This window comes from Macrotis lagotis, chromosome X (genome assembly GCF_037893015.1).
Source record: "Macrotis lagotis isolate mMagLag1 chromosome X, bilby.v1.9.chrom.fasta, whole genome shotgun sequence".
Taxonomy (NCBI): Eukaryota; Metazoa; Chordata; class Mammalia; order Peramelemorphia; family Peramelidae; genus Macrotis; species Macrotis lagotis.
Genome location: NC_133666.1, coordinates 259380103 through 259402941, shown reverse-complemented (window position 1 = coordinate 259402941; position 22839 = coordinate 259380103). Strand labels below are relative to the sequence as shown.

The following is a 22839-nucleotide window of genomic DNA, read 5'->3' as shown; positions in this document are numbered from 1 at the left end:
CTTTCCACCTACCAGTAGGCAAATTAAAAATAACAGCATGTGGATCAATTTTTCCTAATTATCACTATTTGTCCTTATTATCATTCAGCTCCTACTAGTTTCATCTTCTTTTGAAATTCTGTTACTGTCCATCTATTTTATAAGCCGTGTTTTATATTAACTCAGCACTCAAGAAAAGCAAGATAATTTCAGCAAAATTATAGATCTAGCCTTTTATTCTATTTTGCGATTGTGCATTGACAATATGATGTATTACTCATCACCTACAAAATAATTGGAAATGAATGTCTGTGTTGAGTATAAACTGGTACAGGCTTATTCCAGGGCATGATGTTAAGTCACTAAGAGGGGAAAAAAACCCTTCAACTAAAGAATCCAAATACAGATTTTTTGTAGTTAACACTTAGTGAAAACTTTTTTTTTAATTCCCCAACCTGTGCTATTAAATTTTATCTGCATTTGTGTGATTTGACTTTTTAAATTTTTTTTCTAATTTTAAGATTACTCTCACAAAAATTGAATTTACTGGAAGTAATCATAATTTTATAGGTTTGGATTAAGTTTAAAAAAACATTAAGATATAAGTTAGTAACTCCTGAGAAGAGAAATGAACTGATTCCATTAGAGTATCTGGAGATCTGAGATAATACAGAATCATAGTAAAAACTTTGTATTTTTAGTTACAGTTCAATGATAATGCATGTCACTTAACTGTGAACTGAATTAGAAAGCTGAGTAACTGAGAAGCTATGGAGAGAATAATGATAATGATGGAACTTTTAGGAATGTGATATAATAATAGGTAGTGATTTGGCCTAAGAGTTGGGAAAATATGAGTGAGTTCTGCCTTTGCTAACCACTTAGGTTAAATTACAAACTGATATACTATTGTTGGTCTGCATTGTTTGGTTTCCTCACTTGAAGATCCCTTTTCCCATGAAATCATAGATCTAAATGAAAGTAATCAAGCAGCAAACATTTAGCAAATACCTGTTTTGTGATCTGCCCTCTATTATGGCTTGGGGGAAACAAAACCAAAGATTTTTCTTTGTAATATCTGAAAAGTAAGATAGTCCCATGCTTAGGGAATGTGCATTCTTTCATTGGATGACAATAATTTTCATAGATAAGTGAATACAGAATAAGAAATCTTGAGGATGTAGAGAAAACCTTATGTAGTAATTTAATCACAGTGTTATTCAGCCTGGCAAAGTTATGCCTTCTCTCTGAGTTTTATGGTGGAACAAATTTCTTTGGGATTACTGTATGACAAAGATATGTTTAAAGCATTTAGATTGAATTCTTCTAGAGGTAATTTCTTGCTTTGTTTCTAAAGGATAGGATGGAAAGGAGAGATGAATATAAAAGCAAGCAGTTTTGGACTACCCTACAGTGTACTTTACTCTTTATTGTCCTTTAAAAAATGTTTTCAGCAAAGGTCCAGACTTGCATGGTACCCACTTATGTGGATTCTGTTTATTTAGTAATTATACCCTTTCCCTTAAGGGATTCATACAGTGTTTTAATGAATAGATGGCCCAATTTGATAAGAAAACTTTTTTTTTGTTTGCAATATTTTTGTTAGGTCATTTAAAAGCAAGAGCCGTAAATGCTTTTCTTATTATTTGCAGTCATAGTATGCTTTAAGAGTTTTAAAATAGTTAAATTAGCATTTGAGTTACTACAATAATGCTCTAGATGAAATAGTGAGTTTGTTTATTTTAGTTTGTTATTATAAATTAAACAGAAACTTAACCAAATTAGAAATTCAACTTTGTAATTAAAAACTACTGATGATGAACATTTATTTGCCTTTCAATGAGTATAATTATTTGGTTAAATTCTGTTCCCTCATCCATTTGTTATTTCTTATAATTGTTGATTCACTTATTTAAGTAGCACCTAATTATATGACTTGTCAGCACAACTTGGAGAAGCACTCCCAGTGGTCTCCAACATAACAATTGGAATGTTTTCATTAAGTATCCAACCATATTTTCTTTTCTCTCCTTTGTTCCTGCTCAATTAGTTGGGGTTTTTTTTAACATTTTATTTGTTTTCTAAGTATATACAATAGTAATATGTACCTATCATTTTTTTACAGGGCTCTGAATTCTACAATTCCCCCCCTTCCCCCCCCAACGTTGTCTGAAAGTCTCTACATTGTTTCCATACCATACATTAAGTTAAATAGAATGTGTTACAAGAGTAAAGATAAGAAGAAATATAACCCCCCTCCCCCCAAGAAGATAGAAAACCTCAAGAATAGAAAGAAAAAAAGTACTTCAGTCTGTGTTCAGATTTCAATAGCTCTGTCTCTGGGGTGAGTTCCTTTGTTTATCATTAGTCCACCAGAGAAGTTGCTTCAATATTTTTCCCACAGTTGCTATTACTAGCTGTACCTCCACTCTATTCCTCCCCACTCTCATTTATTCTGTTCTCTCTCTCTCCTTTCATCCTGACCCTGTCCAAAAGTGTGCTGCATCTGAGTACCATATCCCTTGATCTTCCCTCTCTTCTGTCACCTATCCCCCTCCACCCCCCTTCCCTCTTATCCTGTCCCTTTCCTCCCATACTTCTCCAGGGCAAGACAGATTTCCTCACCCTATTAAGTGTGTATGTCATTTCTTCCCTGAGCCATGTCCAATGAGAATGAAGGCTCACTCATTCCCTCTTGCCTCCCCACCCCCACTCCATTGAAAAAAGCTTTTTTCTTGACTCTTATGTGAATCTCTGTTTTTTCTTCATCTCCTTTTCCTTCCTCTCAGTACTTTTCCCCCATCACCCATTGACTCCATCCCTGTACCACATCATACCATTATATTCTGCTCCTTCCTATGTCTTGTCTGTATATGCTGCTTCTAACAGCTCTTATAAATGAGAAAGTTCACATGAGTTATCAGTATCTTCTTTCCATGCAGGAATACAAACAGTTCAACGCCATCAAGTTCCTCATAGTTAGTCCCTCTCTTCCACTCCCTCTATGGTTCACCAGAGTCCTGTACTTGGATATCAAACTTTTTGTTCAGTTCTGGTCGTCTTGATAGGAAAGTTTGAAAGTCCCCTGTTTCATTGAAAATCCATCTTTTCCCTGAAAGAGGATGTTCACTTTTGATGGGTAGTTGATTCTTGGTTGTAAACCAAGACCTTTTGCCTTCTAGAATATCATATTCCAATCCCTATGAGACCTTAATGTAGATGCTGCCAGATCCTGTGTAATCCTAACTATGGAGCCTCAGTAGTTGAATTGTCTGTTTCTGGAAGCTTTTAGAACTTTCTCTTTGATTTGGGAGTTTTGGAATTTGGTTATAATATTCCTGGAAGTTTTTCTTTTGGTGTCCCTTTAAGGGGGGGTGACCAGTGAATTCTCTCCATCTCTTATTTTACCCTGAGCTTCTAGGATCTCAGGGCAATTTTCCTGTATTATTTCTTGAGAAAGGAAGTCTAGGCTCTTCTCCTGGTCGTGGCTTTCAGATAGTCCAATAATTTTTAAATTATTTCTTCTGGATCTGTTTTCAAGGTAGGTTGTTTTTCCAATGAGATTCACATTTTCTTCTAATTTTTGGCATTTTTGGAAGTTTTATTTCTTTTTGATTTCTTGCAAAGTCATCAGCTTCTTTTAGTTCCATTTTTGCATATGAAGGAATGATTTTCTTCAGAGAGCTTTTTTATCTCCTTTTCCAGGTGGCCAATTCTACTTTTTAATGCATTCTTCTTATTTGTCTTTTGTTTTGCTTTTTCCATTGGGCCTAAACTGGTTTTTAACTTATTATTTTCTTCAGTATTTTTTTGTATATCTTGCACCAAGCTGCTGACTTGGTTTTCATGATTTTTCTGCATCTCTCTCATTTCTCTTCCCAATTTTTCCTCCACCTCCCTTAATTGCTTTTCAAAGTCTTTTTTTTTTTTGAGCTCATCCATAGTCTGAGCCCATTTTCTATTTCTTTTGGAGGTTTTGGATATGGAAGCTTAGATTTTGTCATCATCTGAGTATGTATTTTGGTCTTTCATGGGACTAAAGTAATTCTTTATGGTCAGATTCTTCTTTTTTCTGTTGTTTACTCATTTCCTCAGCCCAAGACTAATTTACAGCACTTCCAAGGCTTTGGGGTTGTTGTTTTTTTGGGGGTGACACCCCACTGGGACCTTTATTCCTCCAAGTTCCTATGCTCTGTAGCCTGTGTTTTGATATGTAGATCTCCCAGTACTTCCCCCTGCCCTGGGGTATAAGGAGGATTCTGCTATCTTAGTATGGAAGGCCAAACTGCAAGCTGGATCTGAGTGTAGGCAAACAGCAGAGTCCTACCCCAGGGAGAGCAGAGAAATCTCTGCAGACTTCGCTTACTGTCTCTGGGGTTGCAGGCTGCTTTCTCCTGATTCTAGCTGCACTTCACATGCAGGTGCAGCAGAGTTCTTTCCGGGCCCCTTCAAGCTGTTGCAGGAGATCTCTGGGCCAGGCAGGGCAGGCCAAGCCAAGGCTTCTTTTTCCAGTCCCTGGTCTTGTTAAAACACACCTTTCCTGCAGAACTTCTAAGTTATCTTGGACCAGGAGAATGTATCTCTCAGTCTTTCCGTGGGTTCTGCCCCGCTAAATTTTGTCTAGAGCCATCCTTTGTTTTTGGGGGGTTTGAGGGGGTCAGTTCTCTGCAAATGCTGCCTTCATGCTGCCATCTTGGCTCTACCCCCTGAGTTGTTTTTAATGTAATAATTTTTTTTTACTTTCTTTTTTCTGTATTCCTCTCATCCCAGAGCCACATCCCTTATAGGCATTTTTTTTTAGCACCAGCCCTGGAATTAGGATTTCAAATCAGACCTCAGACACTTAATAATTACCTAACTATATGACCTTTGGCAAATCATTTAAACCCTATTGTCTTGCAAAAAACAAAAGGAAAGTAAATGATATTAGGGAAGAGAAAAAATTGACAAAACTGATCAATACATAGCAAAAGATCAAGTTCCACTGCAATAGTGCATATTTGTGAGGCCCTTCATATGCAAAGGGACCTGGCAGAAGTGTCTTCTCATATCTCTTGTTTGAGGCCAACCTTGCTCTTTTTAATTTCTTAATATTAATCTTCCACTGTTTTGTGATGACACTGTTTTAGACATTTAATCTCTTTCTGTAAAGTGAACTCTGTTTTCCTGAGGGGGGTGGGTGCATGTGACATTATTGTTTGTTCTGGGCAAAGGGTCTGCTGAAAGTATGGAGCTCAGTTCCCTTGGCTCAGCCAGTTTTCTCCAGGAGTGCTCTGAGACTGTGCTGAAACTCAACCTCCTGTGTGTCCTGTCTTCTCCCCCCGCCAAAAACTCTGCAGCTAAAGTTGGACCTTGGATCTCTGAAGTCTCTATGGTTGAGGCTGGCCCTCTGGCTTCCCCCAGCTGCTGTCCCAGCACTGATCCTCTGCTCTCATCTCTTAGTTCACCCATGGTACCTTGAGAGAGATTTCTTGGTAGGTTTTCTTTTCCTAGCTTCTCTTTCTGGGTTTTGTTGATTGAATTTCTGTTAAGAGGTTTCTCTCATGTTATTTCTGAGAGGAAAGAGAGAAGTGCCTGTCTTCTCTTCTTTTATTAGCATTTCTTTGGATCATTCTTAATAGTTTTCATTTCTTTTGAAATCTATTTGCTCATATTCTTTGACAATTTATATTTTGAGGAATGGCTTTTGGACTTGATGTATTATGTATATTAGAATCTTATTTTGTCTCTTGACTCTTTTTCTGTTGCCTAAAAACTCAAATGGCCAAATTGTGACCTTTTCTCAGTTCTTACTTGACCCTAGTGGTAGCAAAAGATTAATTTTCATCTTCCAAATACTTTCTCTTTTCTAGATTTTTGTGACACCACTCTCCAAATTATAAATATAATTTTCTCTTTATAATTAAAAGCATCTGATAATATTTACTTGGAGTCCCCCTTTTTTATTTGACAATTTAGTAATTAAAAAATTATAGGAAAAGTTGTTTTGAAGTAATACTTTCTTGATTACTGGAGAAAATTATCAACTTGCAGATATAGAAAACATTTGTTTCAAAGGCCCCCTAAATGCTTCACATACTCTTTGGTTTGCAAGTTAAATAATTATTAATATTATTATTATTTGCTCCTGGAAGGTAACACGGCTTATAAAAATCCATAGTGAATGAATCTTTTATAAAAATTCCAAACTGCTTCTTTCATTTAATTTCTGTTTCAGAGTAATCTAATTAATTTATCTTTACATATTTTGGGATACAGCACAGGTCTGAAAATTCTCCCCATTTTGGTTACTACCTATTTTTCTACCTATTGTTTCATATTATTTCTTTTCCTGCAATGTATTTTTTCGTGATATGTTATTGTTATCCCATTCATTGCCTTTTTCCCTTATGTCTTTGGTGCCATGTTTTATCTCTTCGATTTCTTAGACTCCTCACCTTTCTTCATTTCTTGGTCATTTCTGAACCTGTCCTGAGAGACAAGTTTTTGAAATTAATCCTGAAATTACTTTGCATTTAGTTATCTGAAAATGTTTATCTCCTCAGTAAAATATAAATTCCTTTATGTCAGGGATGTTAAAACTTTTTTTTTCCTGTACCTAGCACAGTAACTTGTACTGAGACTTAATAGATGTTTAATTGAATTGTTGATGGTTTTTATATTTCACATATGAGCATTTTTCTTTTCGAATAAAGTCCTAAAAATAATTTAGATGTCTGTATTCACTTTTTCTATCCAGATATTTTGAGAGATTCTTTGTTATTCACAGAGGCATTCTATATTCATTAATTGGGTATTATGTATATGTGTATATACATTTGTACATTTTCTCAATTGTACTTCAGTAAAAAGTAATAAAAGTGGTATTTGTATGAATTAGGGTTGATTTTTAACACCAGCAGTTGCCTACTAATTCATTTTCTTAGAAACAAGACACTATTATGGAGTACTGGGTAGACTCAAAGAATGAATGTTTATTATGTACTATCATAGTGTACTAAATATTTGCTAGGGATACAAAGAAAGGCAAAATCAGTCCCTGACCTCAAGAATTTTACATTTTCATGAGCGTAATTAGACGCATACAGGAGATAACTGAGTTTAGATAGGACAAAACTTGAGAAGACTACCCATCTGAGGGGACTAGGAAGGGCTTTCTGCAAAAAGGTAACATTTGTGTTGGATTTTGAAGAAAGTCAGGTACTCTAGGAAGCATAGCATTACAGGTTTGGGGATTAGGCAGTATAAAAAACACAGAGGTGGGAAATAAAGTGAAATAGTATCATAATGTTTGTAGAAGGATTGTTAAATGTAAAGATAGGCATGGAAGAGTCAGGTATTGACTGCCACAGAGGATTTTGAATTGGATCTTAGACATAATAGAAAGCCACTGAAGTTTTATGCGTAGAAAGATTGTAGTCAGATTTATGTGACAGAAAAATAAAACTCTTTAGCAACTGTGTGAAAGATGGAATGAAAAACAGAGAGACTTGGTAATGGAAAATGAATTAGATGTAGTAGTCAAGGTATTGCAGGGTATTGGTGACCTAAACTTGTGTGGCAGCTTTGTGTATGAAAAGAAGGGAATGCGTATAAAAGGTGTTGTGAAGGTAGAAATGAAAAGATTTGCTAACTGGTTGAATATAGGGGATGAGTTTGGAGTTTAGGATGATACTGAGATTGCAGACAGATAACTGGTATAACTTAAGTTTCTTCATCTTTAAAATAAAGGTATTGGACTGGATGGCCTGTAAGGTCCCTTCCAGCTCTAGATATATGAAGATGATGATGCCGTTGAAAATAGTAGAGTTTAAGTAAGGGAGGATTTGGTTGGGAATGTGTTCTGTTTTTGGACCAGTTGTTTGAGATTCTAACAGGACAGTTGGTCTTAGAATATCAAACTCAGGAGAGATACTAGAACCAGATGTATGATTTGATCACCTGTACTGAAAGGAATATTAAACCTACTGAAGTTAATAGATAAGGACCCAGGACAGAGTCTTGGGGAACACTTAGTGGGTATGACATGGATGATAGTCTCTTTTCTGTAGTTTTTTGTTGTTTCTTTATTTGTTGTTGGGTTTTGTTTTGTTTTTTTTTTTGGTGGGGCAGTGAGGTTAATTGACTTGTCATACAGCTAGTGAGTATAAAGTGTCTTTAGGCAAATTAGAACTCAGGTCCTGCTGACACAGGGAGTCCATTAAGTTGCCTTTCTAGATTTTCATTCTGTCTCAGTACTTTTCATACCCTATCTCTCTTTAATTTTCTTTGCTGAAATCTTCATCTGCTGGACTTGATCTATCTTGATTCCTCAGTCAGCTGGTCTGTTTTAAGTCAACCCACAATTGTAAACTCAGTAAACTTCATTGCTTTCCTGCCACCTCAAGGAACAAATATAAAATTCTTTGTTTAACATTCAAAGCACTTCATAACCTTCCTAATCTTCTACTTCATCATTCCCATGTTGTGTGCAATCCATTGACACTGAATTTCTTGTAGTTCCTCACACTCTCCTGAATCTGAGCATTTTCACCAGTTGCCCCCCAGGCCTGAAATTCTTTCTCTTCTTGTTCTCTTTGCTTCCTTTGAGTCCCAGCTAATAGTCCACAAGGTTTCTTCTGCAAGGAGCCTTTCCTGCTATCTCTTATATTTTATTTTATTTTATTTTTCTTAAGGATATGATTTCTCTCTCAACACATTCAGTTGGAAACAATGTAAAGACTAACAGATGGCCTTCTGTAGGGGGTGGGGGAGGGAAGCAAGATTAGGAGAAAAATTGTAAAATTCAAAAATAAATATTTTTTTTAAAAAAGAAACCTTTCCCAATCCTCCATAATGCTCATGCCTTTCCTCAGTTGAATATTTCTGATTTATCCTGAATATATAATGTACATAGTGAACTCCAGGAGAGAGAAATGCTCACTTAATGGTGTCTCACTTAACACTTCTTGTTGTTCAGCTGATCTGTTGTGTTTGACTCTTTGTGAGTCTCACAGGCCATGGGGTTTTCTTAGCCAAGATACTAGAATGGTATGCCAGTTGCTTATCCAGTGAATCCTTTTATCATTGGTAAATGTGACTTGCCCAGGGTCACACAACTAGGAAGTATCTGAGGCTGGATTTGAACTTGGATCTTCCTGACTCTTTGCCCATTTAGGCCATAGCAGACATTTAATAAATATGTTTGTTGATAACTATTATCAAAATTATCAACATTTATATTTTTTCTTTCACATGTGTGAAATAGAAATATTTCCTTCCTTCCTTCCTCTCTACCTCACTTATCCCTCTCCTCCAAGTCATCCAGTAGAGCAGTGGAGAGATATGTTTATATATATATATGCCTGTGGGCAGGAAGACCTGAGTTCAATTTTGATCCCTCAGTAATCCAGCTGAAATCGCTTAATATTTATTTGCCTCAGTTTCTTCCATTGTAATGGCAATATTGATTGCACCTACCTCTCAGGATAGTTGTGAAGATCCAGTAATTTGTAGAGAAATCTTTTAGCAGAGTGCTTGGCACATAAAAGGACTATATAAATATAGGCTGTCTTTTCCCTTTCTTCCCCTTCCTCCTAGTCTAGATGCACCCTATCCTGTATGCCTCTTAATGAAATACTAATTACAAAAACTGGAACTCTGCTCCTTATCTTTTTTATTGAGATATCCTCTGCATTATATTTTTCACTTACTAATTAGTAGGGTTTAGTAAAAGAAGGAAGAAGGAGAAATGAAAACCAATATATTATGGCTGGATTTCAGAATTTTGAGCTTAGAGATGCTACAACAGTAGGTGGTGACAAGATCTCTTCATGTAGCTGAGACACTTGAATGAATAACTGCTCTTGGGAGGTGAGTAGTTTGAGAAGTTTTTGAGGGAGAATCAATGTGTATATTAAATTCCCCTCATATGACAGAGAGAAAAATTGTGAGCCAGGTATCAAATAGATTTTTTATTTTTACATCTTATTTTAAGTTGTAAATCACCTTTAAATTTAATCATTAGAGATTCACAAGAGGTGAATTTGTTGCCTTACTTAAGAATAAGGTGACATAGGAGTGGCTAGGTGGTGCAGTGGACTGAGTACCTGCCCTAGAGTCAGGAGTTCAAAGCAGGCCTCATATACTTAATAATTACCTAGCTGTGTAGCCTTAGGCAAGCCACTTAACCCAATTTGCCTTGTAGTTCAACCAGTTCTTTTTTCCTCATGTCTAGATAACCAAACAAAAATAATATATTTATCTAATGATCTATATATTTTTATCAACTTTCATCCCTTTATTTAATATAAAAAGTACAATTTATTAGCATTTTAAGGACAGTTGAAATCTGAATTGCAAAGCCAGAATCCCTTTGTGGTTGTTGTGGTTGATATATTTTGTCTTAATACCCTTCTAGATAGGAACCTTGCCTTCTATTTATAGCTACCAGTTTTTTTCCTTGCCTTCCTCACCCCTGAAGATTTCCAAATCTGTACCTACTTAACTAATTGGCTCCATTATCTAAAAGGAGAAAAAAATTACACAGTGAGATGAAAACATTCTAGCAAATTTAGCATAAGTGTATATAGAACCAATTAGCATTTAGGAAACATCAGGTACTCGAATAAGCAATGGGGGCTACAAAAAGGCAAAAGACAGTCCTTGTCCTCGATAGCAGATTTGTTTCATACAAAATAAGTTTCTAAAATAATTTCATTTTATCAGCCTCGTCAAGGTAGAAGTATTCAACTCCTGTATTTTTTTCTGTTATTCTAAGCATTTTTATAAATTCTTGACAGTTATTATTTGACAAAATAATTGTAACATTTTTGAACTAGATCAGTGGTATTGGCTTCAATCTTTTTCTTCCCTATGATATTTCCTACTTATAAGCACCTTCACTTTTTAGTCCTTTACCTGATAATGGTGCAGAGTTGAGATTATAAGATTTATGATTTTTCTCAATCATTTCAGTTCCTTTATGATTGGCATAGGGGATGAAGATTGAAGGGATCAGATCTGTTACAGAGATTTCATACTTGTAACATTCAGATCACCCAGCCCCTTCAGTAAGGTTTATGTACAGAAGTAAATGGATATTTTGGGAACTTTGATACTAATACCAAAGATGAAATTTAGATTGCAAAACTAAATTCCCTCTCTTGTACTGTTTCTTTTTCTCCTTACCAAATTACAAAAATGCTCTTTTTTTTTTAACTTGGAATATTCTGATATTGGAGTCATCTGAAATCCTGATAGCCAACATGACCTTATGCAAATCACTGAACTTCTTTGGGCTTCCATTTTCACCTCTAAATTATGTGGTTAAGAAGGTGAACTTAGATGAGTTCTGATTTTTTTTTTCCATCTCTAGATTTGTCATCATATTTTTTTTATAGGAAGCAGTAGAATTATTGTTGCTGAAACTGTGTGTGTTGACATTTTGTATGGTTGCATGGGAGCCTGGGGGGAAGGTGATTTAGTAATAGTAAATAATAATAATTTTTTTAGTTGTTTTTGTTTTTGTTTTAGCAAGGCAATGGGGTTAAGTGGCTTGCTCAGGGCCACACAGCTAGGTAATTATTAAGTGTCTGAGGCCAGATTTGAACCCAAGTACTCCTTACTTCAGAGCCAGTGCTCTATACACCACGCCACCTAGCTGCTCCTTAAATAATATTAATATTAATAATGCACTAAGTAGGATACTAAAAGTTAAACTTACAGTGATAGGAACTACATTTTTAAAATAATGATACAAAAAACCAAACTAGATGATTTCCATTACATTAAATTAAAAAGCTTTTTTAGTTTTTGTAAGGCAATGTGGTTAAGTGGCTTGCCCAAGGCCACACAGTTAGGTAATTATTAAGTGTCTGAGGCCGCATTTGAACCCAGGTCCTCCTGACTCAAGGGCCTGTGCTCCATTCACTACACCACCTAGCTGCCCCCAAATTAAAAAGCTTTTGCACAGACAAAAACCATTGTAACCAAGATCAAAAGAAATGTAAATTGGGAAACAATCTTTACTACTAATGATTCTGACAAAGCACTCATTTCTAAAATATACAGAGAACTGAGTCAAATTTAAAAAAAAGCCATTCCCCAATTGACAGATGGTCAAAGGATATGCAAAGGCAGTTTACAGATGAGATCAAAGCAATCCATAGTCATATGAAAAATTGCTCTAAATCATTACTTATTAGAGAAGTGCAAATTAAAGCTTCTCCAGAAAGGATAATAATCATTGTTGGAAGGGTTGTGGGAAATCTGGGACACTATTTCATTTTTGGTGGAGCTGTGAACTCATCCAACCTTTCTGGAGAGAAATTTGGAACTACATACAAAGGGCAACAAAAATGTGCATACCCTTTGATCCAACAATACCACTGCTGGGTCTATACCCTAAAGAAGTGATGAAAAAGGGCAAAAACATCACTTGTACAAAAATATTCATGGCAGCCCTGTTTGTAGTGCCAAAGAATTGGAAATCAAGTAAATGTCCTTCGATTGGGGAATGGCTTAGCAAACTATGGTATATGTATGTCATGGAACACTATTCTTCTATTAAAAACCAGGAGGGATCAGAATTCAGGGAAGCCAGGAGGCATTTGCATGAACTGATGCTGAGCGAGATGAGCAGAACCAGATAAACACTGTACACCCTAACAGCAACATGGGGGTGATGATCAACCTTGATGGACCTGCTCATTCCATCAGTGCAACAAGCAGGGACAATTGGGGCTGTCTGCGATGGAGAATACCATCTGTATCCAGAGAAAGAATTGTGGAGTTTGAACAAAGACCAAGAACTATTATCTTTAATTTAGAAAAAAACTGATATCTTATTGTCTGATCTTGCTATCTCTTATACTTTATGTTTCTTCCTTAAGGATATAAGTTTTCTCTCATCATATTCAATTTGGATCAGTGTATATCATGGAAACAATGTAAAGACTGGCAAATTGCCTTCTATTGGGGGTGAGTGGAAGGAGTAAGATTAGGGGGGGAAATTGTAAAACTCAAAATAAATCTTTAAAAAATAAATCTCAAAAATATTGAAAGTAGCCATGTTCCTTCCCAAATAGATTATTTTATCTAACTTATGAAGTTTGTTTTAGAGTTTTCATCATATTTGGATTGATTCCTTATCTCTTCTCTTCCCCTATATATTCTCAGTTGGGATAATAGTTCTTACGACTGTCTCAAATAATCATCCAATAAGAATGTTTCTTTTTATCTTCATTTCATAAATCTTTTTCCTCAAATGAAGATGTTCTTAGTAAATATTTAAAATGTACAATTGTATTTAAGTTCCCATAATGGATGTATTCTGGAAAATTTGAACAAATAACTTTATAAATTAAAATTAAGCATATTGGGAAGTTGATTAATTAAAGGAACCTAAAGATGATTCCTTTTGTAAATCAAATAATACTCTCTGGATACAGAGCCACTGAATCTCCTAAAATTATAAATCTCTAAGTAATCTTCATTTTTGCTTAACTCATCTTTCATTTCTTCCTTTATGCTCTCTGCTGCTGCTGTTCTTCCCCCCCCCCCCCAATACCTCTTTTCTATCTAGTACCATTTCTTCTCTTTGGATTTCTTTTTTGTCACATCCAAGGTAGAAGAGGCAAGAATTTCTTTTTTTGTTTGTTTTTGTTTTTGGGGTTTTGGGGGTTTTTTTTGGTAAGGTAATGGGGTTAAGTGGCTTGCCCAAGGCCACACAGCTAGTCAATTATTAAGCGTCTCTAGCCGCCCCAAGAGGCAATAATTTCAAAGTATCTTCCTTCTGTATTTGAAAGCAAACACGAAATATTTAAGTTTTTAAAGAACTCTTTAACAATTATTATAAGAAAACATGTAAAAATAAACAAAGATTTGTTATTTAATCATTTACAATTGTGTTCACTTCTTTGTGACCCCATTTGAAGTTGTCTGGGTAAAGAAAGATATTGGAGTAGTTTGCTAGTTCTTCTCCTCACTTTACAAATGAGGAAACTAAGGTGGGTTAAATGTCTTGCTCAGTGTCACTCAGCTTGTAAGTATTTGAAGCCTGATTTGATTTCAGGAGGGGTAGTTTCCTAATTGATCTCCCTTTGACAAGTCTCTCTCCAATCAATCCTTCACACAGCCACCAAAGTGATTTTGTTAAAGCAAAGGTAGGAGCAAATAAAGATTGCCTGTAGGAGCAAATATAGATTCCTCTCTGACATTTAAAGCTCTTCAGAACCTTATCTCCTATCCATTCATAGCCTTTGACTAGAGAATTTGCTCCTGGGTTCGTTGTTACTGTTTTTTCTTTTTTCTCAGGACCATGACATTAGGGATGTGATGCCATGATATACAAATGCATTGGATATAAGTGAGGGAGGATTATGCAAAGTCTCCATCTGGGTCCAGTGGTCAAATATGGATCACTATGACTGGAGGTGACCTTGGGTACAATGGCAGACGACCTTTTTAAACCATGGTTTTTAATAGCTCTCAGTTTGACTGAGAGCAATAATTATTCAGTAATTATGGCTAAATAAAAAAGGCATATATCCCCAAGAAATGTATGAGAATTGGAGATAAACCACAGTAAGGGCAGTGTGGCTGATGTAGAGTTCTTGGCAAAGAAAATTGGAATGATTGGAAGTGGTCGAATTGTGGCAAGTTTTCTAAATGCCGGAGGGAGGGAGAGAGAGAATGAGAACGAGAATGAATGAACAATGAATGCCTGGAGATGACCTGGGCTGTGAGTCAGGGCTAAGTGACTTGCTCAAGGGACGGGCAGTCTGTAATTGTCAAATATCAAGTATCCAGTGGCTCTATGCACTGCACCACCTAGTAGCCCCATGAAAAATCCAGTAAAGGAGTTAAAGAAGGACCTGTAATTGAGAGCTGAGTCCTAAAAACTCAAGAGAGGAGAAGGTAGTCACCATTATCAAAAGCTGCTGAGATGTCAGGAAGGATAAAGATTGGGGGGGGGGGGAGAAAGCCATTGTATTTGCCTTAAGAGATCATCATTAACTTAGGAGAGAATTCTTTCAGTTTAATGATGAAGTCAGAACCCAGATTGCAAAGATTTTTTTTATAAGAGAACAAGAAGAAAGATATTGGAGGCACGAATTGCAGATAACTTAAATTTTTTTGTTTGTTTGTTTAAGGTAGTGGGGGGTAAGTAAGGGGTAAGCCTTGGGGTAAGCCCAAGGTTAAACAGCTAGGTGATTGTTATGTGTCTGAGGCCGGATTTGAACTCAGGTCCTCCTGATTCCAGGGCCAGTGTTCTGTCTTCTTTGTCAGTCAGCTGCCTCTCAGATAACTTTTTTAAAAGGAGTTTAATGGAGAAGATATTTAGACATGATAGGGTTTAATGGGGATTTTTTTTTTTTAAGGATCAGGGAGACTTGGGCCTATTTGGTAAGTAGCATTGAAGAAAGAGTAGGCGTGATTGTGACCTCTGAGGTCCCATCCAGCTCTAAATACATGATCCTAGAATTCAAATTTACAGAGCTTCAGAAGGGACTTAATGTGTATACAGTTTAAAATTATTTTTGAAAGCCTAATTATAGAGTTGTCAATGATTCCCAGAATTGAAAAAACTTTCTTGTACTTAAAAGATGGCCTTGCCATTCGATTGTTTTTAGAAATTTAGCATATCCCAAGGAATGGAAAAGTAATATTTTAAAGAATATTTTAACTTGATGGTTAAAAGTAGAGATCTATAACTAAAACTGCTAGTATGAATTTGCCCAAAATTATATCTATAATAAACACATTGTTGATCAAAGGCACCACTGTGTGGAGAGAAATCACAATGAGGTCAATTAAGAAGAAATACATCTGTGAATTATATCAAAGCATTTTTTTAAATTACTTTTTATCTTTTTGCAGTTAATAGAATTAAAAGTCACTTAGATTGGTTAAAATTTTCACTATAAGTAAATAAGACTTGGAAGAAAATTATTGATAGTTCAGATCACAAATGATTTAGCAAATTAAAAGCAATCCCTTGTCTAACCTTAGGATTTTTTATTTTTGATATTGAAGTTTTAACTGAGAATTTTTTATTGACTATTTTTCTGAAACCTTTTAACATTTGGTAAAGATTTTATATTTAACTGTCCCATGTATTCTCTTTATTAGTAACCTCTGGAAATGATATTGTCCTCAGGTTCAGATACAGTTAACATTTATTATCAAACTCTTGTCCTTTTCTCTTGTCTAGGGCATTCTTCCTCAAAGTGAACAATGTTTTAAGATTTGATACATATATTCTTTGATGAAATTTTCAAGCATTCAAGATAGTTTTGTATTTCCTTTTTCTAATTTCTAAGAAGGCATTGCCAAAACTGACTGGAGTTAGTTCATTTGGTTTGTGAGATCTGAGGCATTTTATGTTGGTTATATTGTAACTATTTATTTATATTGAAATTTAGCATCATCATCCAAGTTAATGTAGTATACTCTCCTCTGATTAAATCTGAGCACTCAAAAGTTTTAATGCAATTTTAAGTGGGAATATCATTTTTCTTCCTGCCCCCCCACTCCCCCCATGCCCGTCTTTCCGATGTCTTATAAGAACTGAGGTTCCAAGATAAATGCTAAAACAACTGAAATTGATTTATGAAATGCTAAAACAACTGAAATTGATTTATGAAATGTGCTAGAAAATTTTAGTCTTGCTGAAATAATTGCTAGATCCTAAATAGCATTAGGAATTTCCAAGAGTAGTTGCTGGCACTTATCCACAGGTATAGAGATAATATCTCAGTTATTGACAGAAGACAGGATTATTAAAGTATAGGTTTACTCACCTTAGAAGGATTCATTTGTCAAATATTGGACAAAGATTACATATTAATTATTCTGTTTCTAGTCCATTTCACTGCCAATACCTTCCCTGTCTACTCCTTTTATACATGGAAATGACAATTGAATGGTCACAAATGTGGCCAGAAGAATAAACCAGGACTACAAAAATGGGAATTTGGCTTGATGGGGACATTTTATAGCACCAGAGGAGCATCAGATTCATGTCTCGTTAGTCTTCTGTTGTCTTTGAAACAAAGAAGCCTTTAAACTGTAGCTGCCTACTGAACAGAAGTCCTGGCCACATCTGTATGTCTTATCTCCCAGTTCTAAGTGATTTGTAAGCCTACGTCCTCCAAAGCCCTATAGCCAAGAAGTTTCTATTTCGTAAGGCCAATAACCCTTTATGTAAGGTATATATACACCTGACTTTTACAAACAACAATAAGAATAAAGAAAATAAGCAGAAATGTTTAGGAAAAAAGTAGAACTTTGAGGAAAAACAAGTTCATTTTTGGTTCAAATGTTCTTTTGCTTCTTTTCTCTCTTCCTTGTGCACCTGGCTGTGCATACACTCCTGTGAGTGATTGATTTGACAGTGTGTCATGAGGTGGGAGGAGTTGATACAGCCAAACTTTTGAATGTAATCTGCCAGATTTTCAGAATCCTATATTCAGTTTGATTCCCCTGGTGAAAGAGGAAAGTGAAAAGCATAATGTGAAAAAAGGTGAAAAGTTTTAAAATGTTGGAGATGGAGTTTTGTAGGAATTTATAGGAATGTTTATATTGGTAGTGATATTTTCTTGCTTTTTCTTGCTCTTTCTGATCAAGAATCAAAAATAAGAAAATTGCGCTTAACGATTGTTGTGTTTGAGCAAAGGCTCATTTAAAAAAAACCCAACATTGCTTGGCATAGTATCTTACATATGATGAGCACTTAATAGAGATTCAGCTTTAAATTCCCTTTTCTGGTATGGAGAAATCAGGGCTCTGAAACACATAGTCTTCAAAGGCAACAACAATAAAAAATTAGAGTGTGGGTACTTGTGAAGAACCCCCAGCCAGCCTAAGTCTCAAGGCTGACCAGGTGATGATGAGAATAGGGACTAACTATGGAACTGATAGAATGTCTTTCTTTGCTGCTTGAAATACCTCAGTAGAAGGACTTAAAATTATCTGTCTTCTTGCTCTCCTATCTCCCCCCAGAAATTTCAGCTAGTTCCACAAAATTTATATGCCCTTGAGATAGTTTTAATAAATGTGGTTGTAAATCAGCAACCTCATCTCAATTCTGTCCCAATAAAACAAAATTTTAATGTTTTAAAACCCACCAGAGGGACTCTGTTCTTGCACCTCTGGGTTGCACCTCCCCTCACTTCTCCCATGCTCCTCTTCGAATGTTTGATAAGAAGAAACTTTTCTTCTTGGGAAATATTTGACTTTTTTCTTGTTTCTTGAGTTTGGGAGATGAGTATTTATGGCAGTTAAGCTAAATTAAATTGCAATACTCAAATCTAGTATAAATCTAGTAAATATAAATATATAAATATAAATCTAGTAAAAGGTTTGACAGGTCATGATAATTGACATGATGTGCTTTCTCTGCTTAAAATAATTTTGAATTAAGGCTTTCCTCTTAATAATGATGTGATACTGGTCTCAACTTTAAAATGAAGGAGGTATACTATTATTACGTCTCAAGTCCCTTTCAGTTCTAAATTCTGTTCTAAATTCTAAACTCCCTAGAAAATTAAGTTACAACTATTATTATTCCACTCCCTAATTGTTCTATACATGTTACTTAATGTTGTTACTTAATGTTTTCAAAAGAGGAATGAAACATTACAAAACTGAAAAGCTTTTATGCCAGTGCTTCTGTTTGAAAAGTATTCATATTACTCAGGATTTCCAAAGGTTTATAGTTGAACGAATGAACCAAACATTTAAAATTTCCGTTAACTTGGTAAATTTATTAAAAATCTTTAGCAGTGTTGCATCAACCCATCCTTAAAAGACTTACAATTTCAGAGACACAACAGATTGGGAATAGGATATTTATCCTGAAGCAGACCCAGACCTTAGTACAAGCTGATTTAAATGAAGGGGAGGCATGGTAGTTGAACACAGGGTTTCCTTGGAGGAAAATTTCCCCCATAAACCTGTATTCTTGAACCTCCAGTGATCAGTTAGGGAGAAGCACATTATTCAAGGAAAAGTAATAGATGAATAAGTAGTGAGACTTGTTGCATTTTTGTCTAATACTTTTTTGGCTCCTCTTTTGTTTTCCACAGCTTGCCCTTAAAGATCCCGTACACACAGTGTCACTGCAGCAGTTTGTCTATGAGAAGCTCAAAGCACAGCAGGAATTATTGGGAGAGCAAAGCTTTCAGGCTCTCATGGAGACAGTGGATACAGAAATCGTCAACCAACTACAAGAATTTTTACAGGGCTTCTGAAACCAGGTGGAACATTGGATGACAAACTCTCTCTTCCCAAAATAAGACAAATAACAAGTTTACCACTATGGAGCTGACATTCTAAAGAAATCATTTGTGAAAGAAAGTAAAGAAGCAGAGACCACAAAGCCATTTCTTTGGTTTCAAAATTGGGGGGGGGGGAATGCCTCATAATGAGAGCTTACAAACCTGTTCTTCAAGAGAGTAGTTTTGTATTTGGGGGGGTGGGGTTTAGGGGTGGGAGGGACCTGGAGTTTGCAAGACAAAATGTGTTCATTGAAAATAGCTGCTTAGTTTATTGTTAAGAGAAGAAAATGGTTTTGATTATCATTTAATCATGTACTCTTAACACTTAAGAAGAAATGAAAGTTGATGGTTAATGTCTGAATTGTTTTCCTGCAGCAAAAATTAGCTCAAGTTGGTGACTGCCTTACCCATTTTTTAAATGAATGAAACTACAGATTTTTTTAAAAAATGGCAAAGCCATTTTTTGGATATAATTGGAGACTAAGAAATTTGGTCATTAGGTAAAAAAAATATATATACATATATATATATATATATATAAAGAGAGAGAGAGATATATATATTCCTAAGATTATCTTGAAAGGGAAATGTTTTCATCTAAAAAAAGAAAGCCAGTTATATCAGCCAAATGCTTTTATTTTCATTGTACTAATCTGATATAGGGACTGTTGTTAGTAAAGGGATATTTTTCTCATCTTATTTTCAGGAAACACACTTAGTCTTTAAATATTTACTGTAAGGACTGCACAATGAACTTGGGATACTGCAGTGCCACACAGGAATCCTGAGTTCACTGTTCACTCCCATTCCTTCTTAACAGTTATTAGGGCTATCAGCCCTAATGTGAGCCCCAGTGAAAAATTGAGGGGCTAACTATAGACCATCCTCAAGAAAAGCAAGGAGTTGTTGTCCAAGGGGTATCTGTCTCACCTTCCTAAATTGGAAAGGGAACAACTATGAGGAAGGGGCCTTAAAAGATACTGGTGAGGATCAGAGGATAGTATAAGAGATCATACATAAGAGTGATGCAAAGAATTTGCCTTCCTATTCCTCAGAGAATACTATGTAGTACCAAAAAAGAAAAAATTTTAAAAGCCTTACTTTGTTTTACTTCCCCTGTTGTAAGAAACCTTTAAGACATTTTTTTAGGAAACGTTCTCAATTAAGGTTAGGAAAATTTTGATCTATAGAAAGCTGGGTACAAGTATGCAACTGTAGAGAACCCACTGCCCCTTCCTAAGCTGTGGAACCCAAAATGTATTTGAATATTTGATGTTTTCAGCAAGACAAAGAACGTATATGGTCTCATTAAAGTTCCAAAGATACCTCAACTCTGTCTGATTTAGTCTGTGTTTTCCCTACTCCCCTCCCCCCCAAATGCCAATTTCATAACAAATTTCACAAGGAATTTCAAACAGATGCCTCATTTCACAACTCAGTAGGAAGATAAAAGGTAGTATGGCAGATTGTCAATGGTTAATACTGCATGGCAAATCATTGTGACATCTGGAGTTCGCTATTTCTTTAAATCACAAGACTTTGGGGTTTTTTTTTGTTTGTTTTGTTTTGTTTTTGGTCTTTGCAAGACATTGAGGTTAAGTGACTTGCCCACACAGCTAAGTAAATGTAAGTGTCTGAGGCTGGATTTGAACTCAGGTCCTCCTAACTCCAAGGCCAGTACTATATTCACTGCACTACTTAGCTGCCCCATAAAAGGCTTCTTAACCTGGACTGTATTCTACATCTGGTCTGAGATTGATCCAAATGGAATCTGCTAATTTGACATGACTTTATTAATGTTGAATAACTTTCTTATAATCTTAACAGAAATGACCTAATTCTTTGGAAATAATCTTAGATTTAAAAATTTGCAATTAAGCCAAAGTGAAAAGTTTTCCAAAAGTCTTAAGCTTTAATAACTTGAAGTTATATGAAGACTTTTGGGACATGATGAATTTAAAAAAATATTTTGCATAAAGGAGCCTTTAACTATACATAGTACATCAGATAACATTGCAAATTGTATCAGAAGCTCTCAAGTAGTATATATGCCAAAGTTTTTTGTTTTAATTCCATAAAATTGTCTTGTTTTCTATTCTATTTAACACTCAATTGAACACAAGGTTTCTTTTGAAGAAATTTTTCTCCAACCATTGAAAGACCAACATTTTTCTAATTTGATTTCCTTCTACTGACACCTGTCAGGCCATAGAACACAGAGTTCCAAAAAGCTAATTTTTTCAGAAACATTGGTTGTCACCTCAGAAACAATCCTTTGATGTGACACTTATAAAAATACAAATTTTCTAATATTCAATTTTCACCCAGGTTGTCATCTTTTAATGCTATGCCTGCCCCTACAGTTTAGATAATCTTTCAGGGATGTAAATTTTCCCAATTAAATACGAGATTCTTTACCTCATTAGTAAAAATTTGTAGAGGTAAATAATGGTTTAAAGATAGAGGTACTTCCCATTTTATTTTTCTTAAATCATTATGTCACTTGACTTTTCTTTTGGATTAATTTGTTTTTCTATTCCCTTCTCTGAGCCCCAGGTATTACTTCTTTTCATTGTGAATTGGTAGCCAAAACAGAAGAGGTAGCACAAACATAATAGCTTTCTTGTCCCTTCGTGCTTCCCCTATGGAATCAGAACTTCAGCGTATGGTCAGTGGCCAGAACACCCAAAGCAAAGAACAGATGTGAATTGACTTGAAGTTTTCATCTCATAACTTTATGGAAACAAAGATTATATATTGGATGACCTATGATGGCCTTTTTCAAACCTATGATAAACTAACAGAAAGTAACAAATACTTTTTAAATATTGCCTTTTAACTTGGGATACTACAGTGCCAGGCAGAAGTCCTGAGTTCACTGTTCACTCCTATGCCTCGTACCAGGTGCTAGAGGAGCAAAGACAAAAGTAAACAGCTACCATCAAATATATGCTCTGCTTCCATGAGAAGCTTTGATTCTTTCACAAATAGTACCTTAGTTCAGTTTGTGTCCCTAAGACCCATCTTGGAGCCAGGTCTGTAAGGAAACCTAAAATATAGAGTATATCAGAAATAACAACTTGAAAGTAATTCAGAAAGTGGTAAAATTTCTTGACAAATCCTAAAGACAAGGTAATTTTTGATGAAAGTTTTTATTACAGACTTCATCATTACTTTGCCACAGTTTAATGTACATTTTCCCAAATAAGGATATATCTTTGCATCTTATCCTTTAGCCTTCATGTGTTTAAAGTTCTTACAAGAATTGAATATCCTTTTTAGATGTTGCTTATGAATCATTTTCAACATGGCTTGTCAGGATTAAAATGAGGGTGTCACTTTGTTTCTAGCTAATCTGAAAGTCATCAGGTCAAATATTGAGTGTGTGTGTGTGTGTGTGTGTGTGTGTGTGTGTGTGTGAGAAATTTGCTATCAATTGTGAGGGCACACAAATGCAAGCCTAAAACTCAAGGACTTGACCCCCCCCCATAGTGAACTTCCTTTTAAAGGACACACCTCTACCACCCTGCTTGTCTTTTAAAGTCCAACAGTATATGATGATATTATAATATAATAATATACTTCATAAGAGAATAGC

General features: G+C 35.4%; 1 protein-coding gene across 1 annotated transcript in view; it reads left to right on the top strand.

Moving 5' to 3' along the window:
* Positions 1–19368, top strand: part of IPO11 (importin 11) — a 196945-nt gene extending 177577 nt beyond the window's left edge. Inside the window, exon 30 of the mRNA XM_074200996.1 lies at positions 19050–19368. Coding sequence (XP_074057097.1) covers positions 19050–19214 — 165 coding nt within the window. The 3' untranslated portion in view covers positions 19215–19368. The remainder of the gene's footprint in view (positions 1–19049) is intronic.
* The last annotated feature ends 3471 nt before the right edge of the window (positions 19369–22839 follow it).